Source organism: Stomoxys calcitrans, chromosome 2, assembly GCF_963082655.1.
Source record: "Stomoxys calcitrans chromosome 2, idStoCalc2.1, whole genome shotgun sequence".
Classification (NCBI taxonomy): Eukaryota; Metazoa; Arthropoda; class Insecta; order Diptera; family Muscidae; genus Stomoxys; species Stomoxys calcitrans.
The window spans coordinates 184,478,350-184,498,460 of record NC_081553.1 but is presented as its reverse complement, the minus strand read 5'-3'; the positions used below and the strand labels follow the sequence as shown (position 1 = coordinate 184,498,460).

At 40.3% G+C, this 20,111-nt stretch overlaps 1 protein-coding gene across 1 annotated transcript in view; it reads left to right on the top strand.

Moving 5' to 3' along the window:
* LOC106094466 (fatty acyl-CoA reductase wat) overlaps positions 1–16,053 on the top strand; it is a 166,229-nt gene extending 150,176 nt beyond the window's left edge. Inside the window, exons 4-10 of the mRNA XM_059362814.1 lie at positions 2,083–2,154; positions 2,470–2,582; positions 6,617–7,121; positions 7,190–7,382; positions 7,519–7,758; positions 14,857–15,114; positions 15,537–16,053. Coding sequence (XP_059218797.1) covers positions 2,083–2,154; positions 2,470–2,582; positions 6,617–7,121; positions 7,190–7,382; positions 7,519–7,758; positions 14,857–15,114; positions 15,537–15,627 — 1,472 coding nt within the window. The 3' untranslated portion in view covers positions 15,628–16,053. The remainder of the gene's footprint in view (positions 1–2,082; positions 2,155–2,469; positions 2,583–6,616; positions 7,122–7,189; positions 7,383–7,518; positions 7,759–14,856; positions 15,115–15,536) is intronic.
* The last annotated feature ends 4,058 nt before the right edge of the window (positions 16,054–20,111 follow it).

Sequence of the window (20,111 nt, the reverse complement as noted above, 5' to 3'; positions counted from 1 at the left end):
TCACCGGTTGCCGATGAAGGATTCCATCGGGTCAATGCGGTACGTACAACCGGCTGCCATGGGATTGATGCTATATGGTGTTGTGGTATGGTGGACGGTGCTTCAAAAGTCCACCTACTGTTCAGTACTCAACCGGATACAAAGGACGGCTTGTTTGTGCATCACAGCCGCACTGAGGACGACACCATCTGATGCACTGAATTTAATGCTACATCTAGGGCCTCTCAACATTGTAGATAGACAAATTGCAGCGGCAGTGGTCGCTGCAATTTGTGAGGCTAAGAAAGCTCTCTCTTTGGTCATGTGACGGCTACGGACACTGTGTTATCCTTGAAACAATGTCCAATGTTCCAGGTCGTCCAGGTGTTCCAGGTCGTTACACCATACCTAAGCCCCTTTTTGATAAAAAAAAAAAAAATATTGTGCCACTATTCCTGATTGCAGCGACCACTGCCGCTGCAATTTGTGAGGCTAAGAAAGCTCTCTTCTTGGTCATGTGGCGGCTACGGACACTGTGTTATCCTTGAAACAATGTTCGATGTTCGGCTTAGGTATGGTGTAAACCTAAGCCGCTTTTTGATAAAAGAAGTATTGTGTCACTATTCCTGATAGGACCGATTGGAACTACGATATCCCTGGTAAAAGAAGTTATATAGACTTCTATACGGAGGGTTCCAAACTAAACGACCAGGTAAGCTTTTGGATGTACTCTAAAGATCTAGAACTGGTCATATCAAAAAGTTTACCCGACCACTGCATTGTATATCAAGCGGAGATCCTTGCAATTAAGGAATTATGGATGTTATAACGACGCCAGGCCAGGCAGCCATAAAATTCCTCGAGAACGTATTTCTGAACACAAAAACCGCCCTCGACTGTCGCAGATCTCACAACGAGATGGCTGCACAGTTCAAAATTCACCTGTTATGGGTGCCGGGCCACAGAGATATCCCAGAGAATTGTAAGGCGGATGAGCTTGCGAGACTAGGAACTACCCTACACATTCCAGGTATACTGGAATCTGTAGGTATGTCTCCAGCGACATGTAAGTTAAGTTTTCAGCAGCAGGCCCGAAGGACAACGAATGGTGAATAGTCACAAAGAGGGGACTGTGAGCATTCCAAAACTATGTGGCCCAATTTAGATTTGAAAAGTCATCTCAGTCATTGTGTCCGTCATGACAAGTCACTGTCTAATCGGAAAACATGCTGACAGACTGAAGGTGGCCAGTAATGACTATATGCACAAGCTGTGGGGACATCGAAGAAGAAGAGACCTTATGTGCGTGGGTGCCCGCACTGGCAGTCAGAAGGGGTTCCAATTTAGGTTCTCATTTCTTAGAGAACCTGTCTGATTTAGCGGATGTGAACATTAGTAAGTTGTTGGGCTTTTTAAAGCGATTTGGATGTTTGAACAGTGGGAACTGGAAGGCATCTTCCTATTTCTGTTCCTATGGTATCACAAGTCTATCGCTTTGCTGTCACTGGCTAGAACAGACATCTCAGTCATTGTGTCCGTCATGACAGGTCACTGTCTAATCGGAAAACATGCTGACAGACTGAAGGTTGCCAGTAACGACTTCTGCAGAAGCTATGGGGACACACTGGCAGTCATAAAGAGTTCCTCTTTAGGTTCTCATTTCTTTGAGAACCTGTCTGATTTTGGCGGATATGAACATTAGTAAGTTGTTGGGCTTTTCAAAGCGATCTGGATGTTTGAACGGTGGGAACTGGAAGGCATCTTCCTTCTTCTGTTTCTGTGGTATCACTCAATGGATGAAAACGTCTAAGTGAGTCTGATGGCAGACTGCCAGACTTAAACTTAACTTTTTTTTGTTGTGCTTTCATCCCACTGTCCCATCTTGGTAGTTACGTTGCCCTATGATATCGCCGGTGTCTGAGAAGGGTTACATTTTGTGAATATTTTAACGTTTTCCCATATTTCGCCGGTTTTTGTTGGTCATATTGACTTCCCATAAATAAATCTTATTTTAATGGCATTTTTCTGATTTTGTTTTTTCCCCCCTTGTTTTCTTTAATTTTTTTTTCATCTCCTTTCATTTTTGTTCCACCTACATTTTAGAAACACCCATGCAAATGTTCTACAAGGATAAAGGCATATTTCTGACTGGAGGCACAGGATTCTTTGGTAAAAGTAAGTTCTACCCCTTATCAAATTGAACCCTTCCACATTCTTTCGCTGTTATTCTCACTGTACCAAGACACACACAACCCTCTGCCTACACAAACACCCAAAACTCTTAAGAAAAAAAAGAAGAAAAAAAAAAAACACCCCAGATTTATGTTGGAAATATGTTGGACATAAGTGTGAATATTTGTGCCAAGGGGTGTTAAGGTCTGGGTTTGAGAGAGAATGTTGGCGGGTGTGGTAAGGTACTCTGAACCCAAGATTGTTGGGACCAAGCAATACGTTTTGAGATTTAATGTTTTAATTGATAACATTTTGCAGTTATAATTGAAAAATTATTACGCGTTACCGATGTGGGACAAATCTTTTTGCTGATACGCACCAAAAAGGGCAAAGATGTGCAGACCCGCTTGGATGACATTTTCAATGAACCGGTAAGTGTTTGTAATAAAATTTTTTTTTTGTGGAGGTTAAATGTCTCATACAATTGACCCTAGGTAGTTTTGGAAAATTTTATTGAGAATTAATTGTGGATCTTATTTCAAGGTGTTAAGGAGTCAAATGAGAACGTTTAAGTCACTAAGACTAAGGATCAAAAAAATTTTTGAAATGAAACCTTTCCTATACACAAGAATTTATCGAAATTTAACCAAAAGCAAAAATTTGTTGAAAGATAAGGAAAAGACTATCAAGTTTGGGGGCAAGAAATGGATGATGACGCACACATGGACGATAATAAGATGCTGAAATTTAAACTCCCATTGCCGTCTGGAAGGTCATGTTTCACGGATGGATCAAAGATATGGGACAGAGTGGACCTGTGAGTCTAAATTGAGAACCCAGGGACTGATATCTGTTTTAGACTGCCTGGCCATAAAACGGTCCGACAGGCGGTGATCCGGGCGGTCAAGGCAAATGTGAGGGGGTGTGGTATTAACTCGAGGACGTCGAATGTGAACATCTTTACGGACAGTAAAATGGCTATAAAGGCAATGACAACCAGGAGGGTAAGGTCACGAACCGTCTTGGAGTGTAAGAAGGAGATTAACGTCTTCTCTGAGAATGGCAAAATCTGCATCATTTGGGTGCCGGGCCATAACGGAGCAAAGGGGAAAGAAATGGCAGACGATTTGGCAGTGAAGGCCAGAGAACTGCCGTCGATAAACTTGAATAACCCCAAACCTTTCGGATTGACGCAGTCCGATTTAAGGTCGTGGGCAACAAACGCCCACAAACAGCGAAACAGTCGGAATAGCGAAACAGTAGGACGGCGAAAATCCTACGGGGTGATCCGAGAGGACGAGACTATTAATGAAAGGAAGTAAGAAGGAGGTCATAACAGGAAACATAGTACCGCGAGCTTAAAATGCTAATGCAAATTTTGCCCATGAACATTCCACTAAGGAACAGGGGCAAACTTCTCACATATCAATGAGTGCAGTCCGATTTAAAATTTAAGCTCAATGATAATAGGCCTCCTTTTTATAGCCGAGTCCGAACGGCGTGCCGCAACACCTCTTTAAAGAGCAGTTTTACATGACATAGTACCTCACAAATATTGCCAGCATTGGGAGGGAAAAACCACCTCTGTAAATTTTTTCTGATGGTCTCTTCAGGATTCGAACCCAGGCGTTCAGCGTCATAGGTGGACATGCTATTCTCTGCGCTACGGTGGCCTAGGATGGGGATATACTTATTTCGTCATTCTGTTTGTAACACCTCGAAATATGCGTCTGAGATATTTTAAGTCGATCTACCCATGTCTATCCGTCTGTACGGCTTTTCGACGTTTGATTCAGATTTGGATATAGCAGCCATATAGACCGATCTCTCGATTTAAGGTCTTGGACCTATAAAAGGCGCATTTATTCTCCGATTTCGCTGAAATTGGGCACAGTGAGTTGTGTTAGGCCAATCGATATCCTTCTTAAAGGTGGTCCAGATCGGTCCAGATTTGGCTGTAACTGCCATATAGTCCGATCTCTCGATTTAAAGTCCCCCATAAAATGCGCATTTATTATCCGATTTCTCTAAAAATTTGACACAATGAATTATGTTAGGCTTTTCGATATCCCTGTAATATATGGTTCAGATCAGTCTATATTTGAATATAGCTGCCATAAAGGCCAATATCGAACCAAAATTGAACGATGACTTGTACTTATTAGACCACTCAATTTCCATGTCGAATTTGGTCCAAATCGGGCCCTATTTTGATAAAGCTGCTATAGGAGCACAAATTATGCAATTTCACCGGATTTTGACGAATGGTGTTTTATATATATACTCGAGGTTGAGGGTATCCAAAGTTCGGCCCGGCCGAACGTCACGCCTTTTTAGTTGTTTATCTAGCTTATAGATATATTGTTGTTGTTATATGTTCCCGTGCAAAGAATGCCTTTCAACAACAAATTTGTACTTTCGGTCGCTGAGATTCAAAAAAAAAATTGTTGCAGGAAAATTAACAAATTTCGTCGTCGTTTTTTCGACCAAAGTTGTTGTTTTTTTAAATAATTTTTATCCGTGTATCTATAGTGGCATGGCATATAGACCTCACCCCCTTTTTATTACCTCCACCATGGGATGGGGGTGTATTAATTTAGTCATTCCGTTTGTTACACATCGAAGTATTGATCTAAGACCAAACCAAGTATATATAGTGGCACAGAAAAATCTACATACCTCACCAAAAAACACGTTTTACAAACAAAATATTTGTACGAAAAGGTTTTTTTTTTTTGTCAAATATCGAATGTTGCTAAAATTGCCAACCATGGTCATTAGTGTTATAATTAGTTGAAATTTATTGGGTTACATCATAACCTCATTATGTTACGAAAAGGTATGTAGGGTTATGTGTAACACTGTATATATTCTTGATCGTTTTTACATCGAAAGTCGATTTAGTCATGCTCTCAATAAAACTAGGCGCTTGAAATTTTGCACAAAAACGTCCTATTAGTGTAGGTCGACTGGGATTGCACATAGGTCATATCGATCCATGTTTGGACATAGCTGATACATAAACCGAACTTGAATCTTATCTTCTTGAGCCTCTAGTGGATGCAATTCTCATCCGATTTCTCAGAAATTTTGCACAATGACTTCTACAATGGTCAACGACATCCATATGGTGCTAATCGGTTCATAACCTGATACAGCTCCAATAGCATAGAAATTCTTATACATTATCCTTTTTTAGCCTATAAAGAGATACTGGGCATAGAGCTTGTTATACCCTCCACCATAAGACAGGGGGTATACTAATTTCGTCATTCTGTTTGTAACTACTCGAAATATTCGTCTGAGACCCCATAAAGTATATATATTCTTGATCGTCGTGACATTTCATGTCAATCTAGCCATGTCCGTCCGTCCGTCTGTCCGTCCGTCCGTCTGTCTGTCGAAAGAATGCTAACTTCCGAAGGAGTAAAGCTAGCCGCTTGAAATTTTGCACAAATACTTTCTATTAGTGTAGGTCGGTTGGTATTGTAAATGGGCCATATCGGTCCATGTTTTGATAAGCTGCCATATAAACCGATCTTGGGTCTAGATTTCTTGAGCCTCTAGAGTGCGCAATTCTTATCCGATTGGAATGAAATTTTGCACGACGTGTTTTGTTATGATATCCAACAACTGTGCCAAGTATGGTGCAAATCGATCCATAACCTGATATAGCTGTCATAGAAACCGATCTTGGGTCTTGACTTCTTGAGCCTCTAGCGGGCGCAATTCTTACCCGACTGGAATGAAATTTCGCACGACGTGTTTTGTCATGATATCCAACAACTGTGCTAAGAATGGTTCAAATCGGTCCATAACCTGATATAGCTGTCATATAAACCGATTTTGGGTCTTGACTTCTTGAGCCTCTAGAGGGCGCAATTCTTATCCGATTTGAATGAATTTTGGCACGACGTGTTTTGTTATGATATCCAACAACTGTGCCCAGTATGGTTCAAATCGGTTCGTAACCTGATATAGCTGTCATATAAACCGATCTTGGATCTTGATTTCTTGAGCCTGTAGAGGTTGCAATTATTATCCGATTTTTCTGAAATTTTGTTAGACAAATTCTCTCATGACCATCAACATACGTGTTTACTATCGTCTGAATCGGTCTATAGCCCGATACAGCTTCCATATAAATCGATCTCTCTAATTTACTTCTTGAGCCCCCAAAAGGCGCAATTCTTATTCGAATTGGCTGACATTTTACACAGGTCTCCAACATATAATTTAATTGTGGTCCAAACCGAACCATATCTTGATATCGCTCTAATAGCAGAGCAAATCTTTTCTAATATCCTGTTTTGCCTAAAAAAGATGCCGGGAAAAGAACTCGACAAATGCGATCCATGGTGGAGGGTATATAAAATTCGGCCCGGCCGAACTTAGCACGCTTTTACTTGTTTTTTTCTTATTTTGTTACAATTTTTGAACGTTTTAATTCTGTTCCCTTCCACAGGTCTTTGAGAAACTAAAAAAATTCTCTCCCAATTACCGTGACAAAATCACAGTCATCAGTGGTGATGTGTCGCTGCCCAGCCTAGGCATCTCTGAGGAGGATCGTGAATTACTGCGAGAGCAGGTTAACATAATTATTCATGGTGCAGCCACAGTACGCTTTGATGAGAAACTTAAAGTCGCCATTGGCATCAATGTCAATGGAACCAAAGAAATCTTAAGATTGGCCCGTGAAATTGTCCATCTTAAGGCAGTGGTCCATGTGTCCACAGCATTTGCCCATTGCAATCGTAAACACATTCAGGAGAAATACTATAGCTGTTCCCTATCCGGTGATAAGGCTTTGCAATTGGGTGAATGTCTGGATGAGCAGACACTGAATACATTGACACCAACAATTGTTAAGGATTTCCCCAATACTTATGCATTTACCAAAGTATTGGCTGAGGATATAATACAGACATATGGTGGAAATTTGCCGGTGACCATATTTCGTCCGGGCATAGGTAAGAGATGAAAGGTGGACTCATTTTTAAGTAATTCATTATCCTTGTATTTCCATGCTGTGCAATAGTTGTCACCACATATCGTGAGCCTGTCTCTGGGTGGATCGATAACATGTATGGGCCCTGTGGCATCATTGTCGGTGTGGGCTCTGGAGTGATGCGCATCTTCAGTGGCAAAGTGGAAAATAAAGCCCATATGGTACCTGTCGATCTGTGTGTTAATGCCCTGTTGACCAGTGCCTGGGATATAGCACGCAACACGTAAGTCTTCCATGAATTCCATTCCTTGCAGATACTTACCCGGCCATATAAAAAATCCCATTTGATTTTAAAGGATTTACTTATCTTAAGTTTTTCGCTTTTCTTTTCTTTTTTTGTTTTGTTTGTTTGTTTGCAGTTACGATACACCACCCATTTACAATTATGTGCCGGATTCGGAAAACATCTCCAGTTGGCGTGAGTTCATGGAATATGCCATCGAGTATGGCCGCAAACTGCCATTGCGTAAATCAATATGGTATCCTTGCTTCACCATTGTCAGCGTCAAATGGCAATTCGCCCTGCTCTCCTTTTTGTATCACACATTACCCGCCTTATTTATGGATATGTTAATGTTGGTTATTGGCAAAAAACCCAGGTAAAGTGTGAATATTAAGTAAATATTTGGCCAAACGGCCAGAACGGCCCCCTACCCATCCCTAGGCTTTGCCGCGTGAAAGCCCCAAACAATGAATAGCCAGCCAGGTAGTCGTCGCAAAGCCCAAATGTAAATCAAAGCAAAAACCGTAAAACAACCACCGACAAAACAAAGCGCACGGTGTCGCAAGGCGCCTTAACACCGGCACAACCGATCAAAAACTCAAACAGCAACATTCACATTCAGCCAACCGTTCAATTTTCCAATGAATTTTGATTAACCCTTTTTTTTGCTGGGCTTAACCTCCATGCCTGGCCTCCATCTTCATCATATTGGGCGTTTATCCAATGATCGCTAACTTTGATTTGTCAATATGATGGGTAGTGTGGCATTGGTTATAGTCGACTGGAAGCAAGGACTACTCATAAAGGTGTTGCATGTATTAAAGGCAGATTTCTAAAATGTTTATAGAGACTAGCAAGAGCTAGGGGGGTATAAATGCCAAGGATTCATGGGTTTGTCCTTCGGTCAGTCCTTCAAACTTACGTTAGGGTAAAATTTTGCACAGATGGGTTTTTCTTGGGGAAAACGGCTGAATTCTTAGAATGACCACAAAGATCTATCAACTGAGTTAACTTCTGTAGCTCAATTGTCCTGAAATTTGGAACAAAATATCTGATTCATGATTTATATTGGATACTAGCTGAACACCACTCCATTGTTAAAAGTCTTTATTTCAGCCTAATATTGCCAGGATGTCCGATTTAGGGGTGTGATGTGGTCCCCTAGACACTTGGACCTGAAAAAAATATCAACATCGTGCTCTTCTCTCGAATACCATGTATTTAAACCCCATATTGCCATTGGTTTAAGGTGAGTTTATGAGATGAGGCGTCCTCAAATACTTAACCCCAAAATTTTAATCCTTGGGGGTATGTTTTGGGAAAGGGGCGGTGCCGCAAATACATGGGCCCACATTTGGATATCAGATTCGTATTCTACTCCCAAATACCTTTATCTGAACCCCATACTGCGATGGTCATTAAAAAAATCCTGTTTGTGGAGTGTTTTGGGGAAGGGGTAACCCCCGGCAAATTGGTCCCGAAAGCGGTTATCATTTACGTCTTCTTCTTCTTTATACCTTTCATTTGAGCCCCACATTGACGTGGTCGGTAAATATGCCTTTCATTTCATTTGAGCCCCTTTCATTTGAGCCCCACATCGACGTGGTCGGTAAATATGCCCAATTAAGTGGTGTTTTGGAGAGTGGGGTGGTTTCCCGAACACTTAGCCCTGAAAATTGGATACCAAATTCGTTTTCTAAACTCAGATACCTTTCATTTGAGTCCCTTATTGCTATAGTCAGCAAATATGTCCGGTTTGGGGTATGGGCCCTAAAAACTATGAATATCGAGCTCCACTGTCTTGAAGACCCAAATTGTCTTGGTGGGCAAATACGTCCCACTTGGAGGTTGTTATGGTGGTGGGACGTCCCCTAGACAGTTGGTCCCGAATGTTGTTGTCAGATTCATGGTCTACTCCCAAATATCCTTCATTTTGGCTCCCTTTTTCCATAGTCAGCCAACATGACCGGTTTGGGGGGTGTTTTGGGGGATGGGGCGGTCACTCAGTGACTTGGCTTTGAAAATATATATCAGAAAATACCTCTTATTTGAGCCTCATATTGCAATGTTTAGCAAATACTTCCTATTTGGGTGGTGTTATGAGGTTGGGGTGGCCCCATAGACACTTTTCCCGAACATTGATATCAGATTCGCACTTTACTTTAAAAGACCTTTCATTTGAGCCCCATATTGTTATGGTCGTAAATTTGTCTTCTTTGGGGGATGTTCTCGGGGATGGTACCAAATACTTGGTCCCACATCTGGATATCAGATTCGTACTCTACACTCAAATACCTTCCATTTAAGCCCCATATTGCCATGGTCAGTAAATAAGCCCTGTTTGGGGGGTGTTTTGGGGAAGGGGTGGACCCCCAGAAACTTTGTCCCAAATTTGGATATCAGATTCGTATTTTACACGCAAATATCTTTCATTTGAGTCCAAGATTGCTATGGTCGGTAAATATGTCCGATTTCGGGGTGTTTTGGGGGTTAGGGTGGTTCCCCAAACACTTGGTCCAACGATTGGGTATCAGATTCGTATTGAACTCGCAAATAGCTTTCATTTGAGTTCCATATTGCCATGGTCGGTAAATATGTCCGATTTAGGGATGTTTTGGGGGTTGGGGTGGTTCCTCAAACACTTGGTCCGACAATTGGATGTCAGATACATTTTCTAATATTAAATACCTTTCATTTGAGTCCCATATTGTCGTGATTGATGTATATATATATATTTGGTAGGTTTTTGGGTGGGGCGCCCCCCCCCCCCCCCCCCACTCCTCCTAGGTACCCCTTCCGAAATTTGGATACCAAATTTTTGTTTATAGGTTGCTATAAGAGAGCACACTAAATTTCGCTTAAATCGCACCACCCATCTTCGTGATCTGGCGTTTGTGAAAATTAGGGTAAGGGGGAGGGTCCGCTCCCCTTTCAGATATCAAAGAATGTAGTACCCTATTTTCACCTCGGTATCATTGTACACCGTAAGTGAAAATTTCAAGAAAATCAGCCGTTTCTAAGACTATAAGGAACACACAAACAAACTCACAAACAAACACAAATTGATTTTTCTATATGAGATTTTACCTGAATGCTCGTTTTGGCTCATTGTGATACCCCACTGAACGGAAGTATAAAGGAAGAAGATAGGTGCTTCTAGATAAGATCTAGAGACTTAAGAGAATGAAAGAGAAGATAATAGGAAACGCATATTCAATACGCCTCTATGTCCCGTTAGGAGTGTTGGTCCACAACTAAGCAAGAGTCCGCTCTATTTGTGGGGCAACCAGCAACCTCGCGTGTCCAAACATAAATGTCTGCGCGGAGGATCGATATATTCGAGGGATTGCTCAGATAAACGTTTCCAAGTTCACCTTGATTGGAGGATAACCGCCTATCCTTCCGGCAGAACCATTGGCATGACAATATCCAGTGCATCAGCAAACCCCCATCACAATCTATCTTGAAACCGTAGTGAAGGCCAAGGTCTCACCGTTGTTAAGCACAGTTTACGCCGCCCAATCTTCTTCGCTGAAAATGCGATCCCAATGTTCGATGAGAATGAATAGCAGTGAAATTTTGGACGGAGAACGCGTAAAGACTGTTTAAGACACCCACTATTTTGGAAGTAACTGGTAGTCGGTGCTGTAAAAAGCAAAGGCGTCACAATACCGACTGCCAACAATGTGGCGAAGTTTTTTGATGTGAAGTTAGGTTCAATATTCATGAGATGGATGTTCATCTAACCGCAGAGAATTGCTGGAGGTTAACCAGTGTAAGAAGTATCAGCCCACCTTGGGGTACTCCATTTTTATACCCACCACCGAAGGATGGGGGTATATTCTTTTTGTCATTCCGATCGAAACACCATTTTCGACCCTATAAAGTGTATATATTCTTGATCGTCGTAAAAATCTTAGACGATCTAGTCATGTCCGTCCGTCTGGCCGTCTGTTTGATGAAATCAGGCTACAGTCTTTAAAAATAGAGATATTGAGCTGAAACTTTGCACAGATTCTTTTTTTTATCCATAAGCAGGTTAAGTTTGAAGATGGGCTATATCGGACTATATCTTGATATTGCCCCTATATAGAACGATCCGCCGATTTAGGGTCTTAGGCCTATAAAAGCCACATATATCATCCGATTTTCCTGAACATTGGGACAGTGAGTTGCGTATGGCCCTTCGACATTATTTATCAATTTGGCCCAGATCGGTTCAGATTTGGATATAGCTGCCATATAGACCGATCCTCCGATTTATGTTCACATTTATTATCCGATTTTGCTGAAATTTGGGACAGTGAGTTGTGTTAGGCCCATCGACATTATTCGTCAATTTGGCTCAGATGGGTTCAGATTTGGATATAGCTGCCATATAGACCGATCCTCCGATTTAAGGTTTTAGGCCCATAAAAGCCACATTTATTATCCGATTTTGCTGAAATTTGAGACAGTGAGTAGTGTTAGGTCCTTTGACATTCTTCCTTAATTTGGCTGAGATTGGTTCAGATTTGGATATAGCTGCCATATAGACCGATCCTTCGATTTAGGGTCTTAGGCCCATAAAAGCCACATTTATTACCCGATTTTGCTGAAATTTGGCACAGTGAGTTGTGTAAAGCCCCTCGCCATACTTCTGCAATATGGCCCAGATCGGTCCAAATTTGGATATAGCTGCCATATAGACCGATCTCTCGATTTAAGGTTTTGAGCCCATAAAAGGCGTATTTATTTTCCAATTTCGCCGAAATTTGGGACAGTGAGTTGTGTTAGCCCCTTCGACATCTTTCCTCAATTTAGTCCTGATCGGTTCAGATTTGGATATAGCTGCCATACAGACCGATCCTTCGATTTAGGGTCTTAGGCCCATAAAAGCCACATTTATTATCCGATTTTGCCGAAATTTGGAACAGTGCGTTGAGTTAGGCCCTTCGACATTCTTTATCAATTTGGCCCAGATCGGTTCGGATTTGGATATAGCTGCCATATAGACCGATCCTCCGATTTAAGGTCTTGAGCCCATAAAAGGCGCATTTATTGTCCGATGTTACCGAAATTTGGGTCAGCGAGTTAAGTTAAGCCCCTTGATATACTTCTGCAATATGGCACAGATCGGACCAGATTTGGATATAGCTGCCATATAGACCGATCCGCCGATTTAGGGTCTTAAGTCCATAAAAGCCACATTTATTATCCGATTTTGCTGAAATTTGCGACAGTGAGTTGTGTTAGGCCTTTCGTCATATTTCTTCAATTTAGTCCTGATCGGTTCAGATTTGGATATAGCTGCCATATAGACCGATCTCTCGATTTAAAGTTTTGTGCCCATAAAAGGCGCATTTATTTTCCAATTTCGCCGAAATTTGGGTGAGTGAGTTGTTTAAGATCCTTCGCCATCTTTCTTCAATTTGGTCCAGATATGGATATAGCTGCCATATAGACCGAACTCTCGATTTAAGGTCTTGGGCCCATAAAAGACGCATTTATTGTCCGATGTCGCCGAAATTTGGGACAGCGAGCTATTTTAGGCCCTTCAACATTACTCTACAATTTGACCCAGATTGGTCTAGATTTGGATATAGCTACCATGTAGACCGATCTCTCAATTTAAGGTTTTGGGCCTAAAAAAGACGCATTTATTGTCCGATTTTGCCGAAATTTGGGACAGTGAGTTGTTTTTGGCCCTTCAACATTCTTCTTCAATATGGCCTAGATCGAGCAAGATTTGGATATAGCTGCCATATAGACCGATCTCTCGATTTAAGGTTTTGGGGCCATAAAAGGCGCATTTATTGTCCGACTTCGCCGAAATTTGATACAGTGAGTTGTGTAAGGCTCTTCGAAACTTTTCTGCAACTTGGCCCAAATCAGTCCAGATTTAGATATAGATGCCATATAGACCGATATATCGATTTAAAGTTTTGGCCCCATAAAAGTCGCATTTATAATCCAATTTCACTGAAATTTGACACAGTGACTTATATTAGGCTTTTCGACATCCATATCGTATATGGTTCATATGGGTTTATTTTTAGATATAGCTACTAAATAGACCAATATTTTGTTATACACAATTGAACAATGACTTGTACTTATTAGTATTTGGTCAAAATCGGAACATATTTCGATATATTGGGTTGCCCAAAAAGTAATTGCGGATTTTTCATATAGTCGGTGTTGACAAATTTTTTCACAGCTTGTTACTCTGTAATTGCATTCTTTCTTCTGTCAGTTATCAGCTGTTACTTTTAGTTTGCTTTAGAAAAAAAGTGTAAAAAATGTATATTTGATTAAAGTTCATTCTAAGTTTTATTAAAAATGCATTTACTTTCTTTTAAAAAATCCGCAATTACTTTTTGGGCAACCCATAGCTGCTATGGGGCATAAGGCATGCATTTTTCACCGGATTTTGATGAAAGGTGGTTTACATATATACCCGAGGTGGTGGGTATCCAAAGTTCGGTCCGGCCAAACTTAACGCCTTTTCCCCATCCTATGGGGGAGAGTCTAAAAAGGTGGAAATAGAAACTTAGCTCGGATTTGGCGCCCCGGCAGCCGAATTGGCGGAGTTTTTGTCAGTGCGGGGGTCATGGGTTCGATTTCCAACACAGGCGTTCGTCTTTCGCTACTATGATACTTAAAATTGTCTAAGTGAGTCTGTAAAGGATTATAGACTCACTTAGACAATTTTAAGTCCATTGTGTTATCATAGTAGCGAAAGACCAAAACCTGTGTTGGAAATCGAACCCACGACTCCCGCACTGACAAAAACTTTGCCAATTCGGCTGCCAGGGCCCCAAATCCCATCTAAGTTTCTAATTCCACCATTTTAAAACCTCTCCCATAGAATGGGGAGGGAAGGATGGGGAGCCACTCTAACCTAATCTAGCTTGGAGTTGGCAGCCCTTGACTTGAAGTCCTTGAAGGACTTTGGTCCACTCGCCGAAACTATAACCAAGTCATTGGGCAAGAATATTTTTAAGACATATGGTTCTATATGAAATTCTCTCTTGCATAGTGTCTTTGTCAATCGTTCTAACCCTACAAAGCACATGAAATTGCAGCAATCACAAATGCTGATAGTTTTGAGGAAATTTTATCTGCCCCATGCTTTCCCATTCAGCGGATATATGAAAGATTTCTACGGCATGCTATAGGTATGTACGAAAGTTTTTGGGGTTTTGCGTGTTGTGTCCGATGCCTTTTCACCATGTTTTTAAGCAAATATTTGGTTTTTCGCGGCTGATTGTGCTTTGTTTAGGTGAGGGTTTTGTTTTTTTTTTGTTTTTTTTTTTTTGGTGTGGCATCCTTCTGAATCTGTATACATCTCTTGTGGTGTCACCATTGCCATTATCATCATCGCCGTGTCTCTAACGCTAAGGTTTTTCTTGGTGTTATATTTCGTTTTTCCTGATTTTTGCATTGTTTCATTTGTTTTGTTTTTTTGCTCTTTCCCTTTCCATGCAAACAGAATGTTGAAAATTTATCGCAAAATCCACAAATTTTGCTCGGTGATGGAATATTTCTCGTCGAACGAATTCATATTTGACAACAGCAATGTGCGAGCACTCTGGGACAAATTGGATGCGAAGGATAAGCAATTGTTTGCGTTCGATATGCGGCCGATAGATTGGACTGAACTGTTTCGCATCAGCTTGTGGGGCCTGCGGTCCTATGTGGTGAAGGATGAGCCCAGCACCGTGCCCGAGTCGGTGAAGCGACACGAACGGTAGGTAGCCAAATCTGTTTGAAATCAGGAGGCATCAGCCAGGACTCCACAAGAGAACGAGCCTTGTCACTGATGGTGGCAATAATAATCGCCCAGGCATTGAGTGGGGGTGAGGTTGGCGGAAAAGCTATCATTTCCATTGTCGATGATGATGATGATGATGATGGCAGTGATTGTCATCATTGTCACTAGGAATGGAGCCATAGCCATAGTCACCGCCACCGAGCCTTTGTCGTTGTTATTGATATGCGTCGCCGTCATCATCGCAGTGTTTTTTTTTTCTCCCAATGTCCTTTATTGTTTTCATAATTTAAAGACATTCCTAGCAGCTCGTTGCCCGCTGATGCCTGCTTTGTCATCCCCCCCCCCCCCCATTGTTAATGCGCCTTTCTTTATCTTTACGTTTTGTTGTTTCTTTGCAGCTTAAAAATCCTGCACTATACAACGTTGTGTGTGATTTATGCTTTGGCGTTTTTCATTTTGTATCAATTATTCAAATTTGTCGTTTTGTGAAAAGGACTCTGAACGATTCCGAGTGAAAGAGATAGAGTGTGAGAGAGAGGGAGAGAGAAAACAAAAGCGCGCGCCAAAGCAGGCCGGAAATGTAAATGACTTCTTCCGGATTTGCCTTACATCCTTCTGGGCTGTCCTTCTACGATGTCCTCTTTTCATCATTGCTTTTCATGTTTTTATTTTTATTTTTCTTTTTAGTTTTTTTTTTCGCATTTCCCATCACTTTTCGTTTGTGTATATTTTCCCTTTGTTTAGCCAGCAGTACGAAATTTATTACTTCATCTTCCTTCCTTGATGTGCTGCTTGTCTTCATGTTCAAATGCCTATCTGTTTTAGTTTTATTTTTAAGTGTAACACAATTTTGTTTTTATTGTCATACTACAGCGAGTATTCTCTTTTTTTTTATTTTTATGATGATTATTATAATTTTTATTTTATTTTATGCTCGAATTGCAAAATTTAATTTTATTAGTATTTTTTATGTTTTGTGTTTGTTTTTTTTTCGTTCTTAGTTTGTAGCCCTAAAAGAAATGTAAAAAAAAGAAGAAAAAAAAAAAAACACCCACGAACACGAGGGAACAAAAAATGAGGGGAAACTTTGTTTCTGTTCAGTTTTTACTAAATTTTTAAATTATGCCTATATGTATGTATTTTTTTTTAGTTTTAAATGGGTTTTTATGGTCCAAGCCAAAATATTATTAATAATAAATTAAAACCAAAAAAAGAAAAAAATTTTTTAAATTTTTATTTCAATTAAAAATTACAGGCCTAAAAGGTCCAGTATTCGAATGAAAACTTTTTGGAGAAAGGTTAAGTCTGTGAGAAAAATTTTCTCAGTTTCCGTCCTAGACAGACCAGGTGATGTAAGACCCTATGCTGAGGTTCAATTGAATTAGGTGGGCGGCTACTATGACCATTTACAGTAGTCAGAATGGAGTCCGGAAATTCTTCCAAACATCAAACCGATGGCTTTGGTACAGGCACATCCTCCTGCTGAGACAAAGAAGGAAATCTGGTAACTGAAACAGATAGCATGCTGAGGATATGGAAATAATATTCGACCCAACTGTGTCCGACGTTGGCGGCGAAGAGGATGCCGTAGAACCAATCCCTGATGATGATATACAATGTTTACCTCCTAGTCAGAATGAGGTCCAAGCAGCAGTGACTCGACTGAAGAACAACAAGGCAGCAGGAGCCGACGGGTTACCTGCTGAACTATTTAAGAGCGGAGGCGACACGCTGATTAGACGTATGCATCAGCTTATCTGCGCAAATTGGCGAGAAGAACGCATACCCAACGGTTTGGAACCTCAGCATACTATGTCCCGTACACAAGATAGGAGACAGAACGGAATGTACCAAGTACCCGATTTTGCAGAAAATTGGTACATTCAGCTATGTTAAAATCCCAGACATCCTCCCCTAATATGCCGCCAATAAGAGCATATGTGGATATGGCTGCCATAGATATCGATCTTTCGATTTACTGTACTGAACACATATTAGACCAATTTATTACTCGGTTTAAGAGGAAATCAGAAATGGAACAACGAATTGGGGTGAGTTTATTCTAGAACATATTATACTTCAATAAAGCTACTATGGGTTAATAAGTGGTGCATATATCACCGGATTTTGTCGAAATGTTGTTAATATACACTCCAGGTTGTGAGTATCCAAAGTTTGGCCCAGCCAAACTTAATATCTCTTTACAAATATATATATATTTGTCTAAAATCTTAGAAGAAGATTGCATGAATTTTGATAATGAATTTTTCTCGTCTTGAAGGGAATTTGGTGGTTTTTTGAAAAATTTTGGTCGGATAAATTTTTTTTGTAATGGCAACGCTGGGAATTTTGTACACTTTTAAAATCGCCTTTAAATATGCTTCAGTTTTTTTTTGCAACTGAAAGTAATGCTAATGTTGCGTTTTTTGCAGGCAGTAGATAAAGAGCTCCCATATTCCGTAAAAGGGGAAAATGCTTCCGGGCCCGAGATTTCAATAAATTTTAATTACAACTTTTCAAACGACAATATTCTCTTAACATCTTTTCTATTTTATAATAAATTATTTGAATTACATCAGCAATGAAATGAAAAATTTTAAAGACTCTGACATACAATTTAAAAACAAAGCAACAATCACCCTGATTGATTTACATGTTAATATAATTATTTCATATAAAACCATTGGTTTTTTATAATCCACCACCTTAAAATAGGGGGTATATTCATTTAGTCATTCCGCTTGCAACAAATCGAAATTTCAATTTCCGACACTACAAAGATATATATTTCGGATTCGAATGTGCCATATCGGCCCATATTTAGATATACCTGCTATAAAGACCGAACTTCCGATAAAGGGTCTAATGCCCATAAAAACTTTATCTTTTATCCGATTTTGCTGAAATATGACAAAATATGGTTCAGATTAGACTATATTTAGATATAGCTACCATACCGATTCTTGATAAAAGGGTCTGAAGCCCATAAAAGCATTATTTATAACCCGATTTCTTTTATTTCTATTTTATTTTAAGCCTTCCAACATCTGACGTAAATATGATCCAGATCGGACTATATTTAGATATAGCTGCCATATAGACCGATCTGATTATAAGGGGTGTGAAGCCAATGAAAGCTTAATTTATTACCCAATTTCGCTGAAATTTGCAACAGTGGGTTATTTTAAGCCTTCCGACATCAGACGTAAATATAGTCCAGATCAGACTTTATTTAGATATAGCTGTCATATAGACCGATCAGTCGATAAGGGGTCTGAAAACATAAAAGCTTTATCTTTTAACCAATTTCGCTGAAGCAGTGAGTTGTTTTGAGCCTCCTAGTATCCGACCTTAATACGGTTCAGATCGGACTATATTTAGATATAGCTGCAATATAGACTCAGACTAGGTATCTCACGAATAAATGCTTCAATGTTGTTTTCCAATGCGTCAATTGAAGCAGGCTTGTCTGTATAGATATTAGCTAAAACGTAGCTCCACAAATGTCAGCCAAAACGAATAAGAATTTTGCCTTTTAGCGGCTCAAGAAGTAAAATAGGGAGATCGGTTTATATGGGAGCTGTATCAGGCTAAAGCCCGATTCAGACCATATTCGACACGTATGTTGGAGGTCATGAAAGAAGCCGTTGTACAAAATTTCCAATCGGATAATAATTACGCACTCTTGAGGCTCAAGCAGTCAAGATCCCCGATCGGTTTATATGACAGCTATATCCGGTTATGGACCGATTTAAAACATATTTGGCACAGTTATTGAAATTCGTAATAAAACACCACGTGCAAAATTTCAGCCAAATCGGATGAGAATTGTGCCCTCTTGTGGCTCAAGAAATCAAGACCCAAGATCGGTTTATATGGCAGCTATATCAGATTATGGACCGATTTCAACCATACTCAGCACAGCTGTTAGAAGTCATAACAAAGCATCTCATGCAAAATTTCAGCCAAATCGGAAAAAAATTGTGCCCTCTAGTGGCTCAAGAAGTCAAGACCCGAGATCGGTTTATATGGCAACTATATCAGGTTATAAACCGATTTAAACCATACTCAGCACAGTTGTTGGAAGTTATAATAAAACGCTTTGTGCAAAATTTCATCCAAATCGAAAAAGAAATGTGCCCTCTAGTGGCTTAAGAAGTCAAGACCCGAGATCGATTTATATGGCAGCTATATCAGGTTATTGACCGATTTCAACCATACTTAGCACAGTTATTAGAAGTCATAACAAAACACCTCATGCAAAATTTCAGCCAATTCGGATAAGAATTGTGCCCTCTAGTGGCTCAAGAAGACAACACCCAAGATCGGTTTATATGGCAGCTATATCAGGTTATGAACCGATTTCAACCATACTCGGCACAGTTGTTGGAAGTCATAATAAAACGCCTTGTGCAAAACTTCATCCAAATCGGAAAAGAATGATGCCCTCTAGTGGCTCAAGAAGTCAAGACCCAAGATCGATTTATATGGCAGCTATATCAGATTATGGACCGATTTCAACCATACTCAGCACAGTAGTTAAAAGTCATAACAAAACACCTCATGCCAATTTTCAGCCAAATCGGATAAAAATTGTGCCTTATAGTGGCTCAAGAGGTCAAGACCCGAGATCGGTTTATATGGCAGCTTTATCAGGTTATGAACCGATTTCAACCATACTCGGCACAGTTGTTGGAAGTCATAATAAAACGCCTTGTGCAAAATTTCATCCAAATCGGAAAAGAATGATGCCCTCTAGTGGCTCAAGAAGTCAAGACCCAAAATCGATTTATATGGCAGCTATATCAGATTATGGACCGATTTCAAAGATACTCAGCACAGCTGTTAGAAGTCATAACAAAACACCTCATGCCAATTTTCAGCCAAATCGGATAAAAATTGTGCCTTATAGTGACTCAAGAGGTCAAGACCCGAGATCGGTTTATATGGCAGCTTTATCAGGTTATGAACCG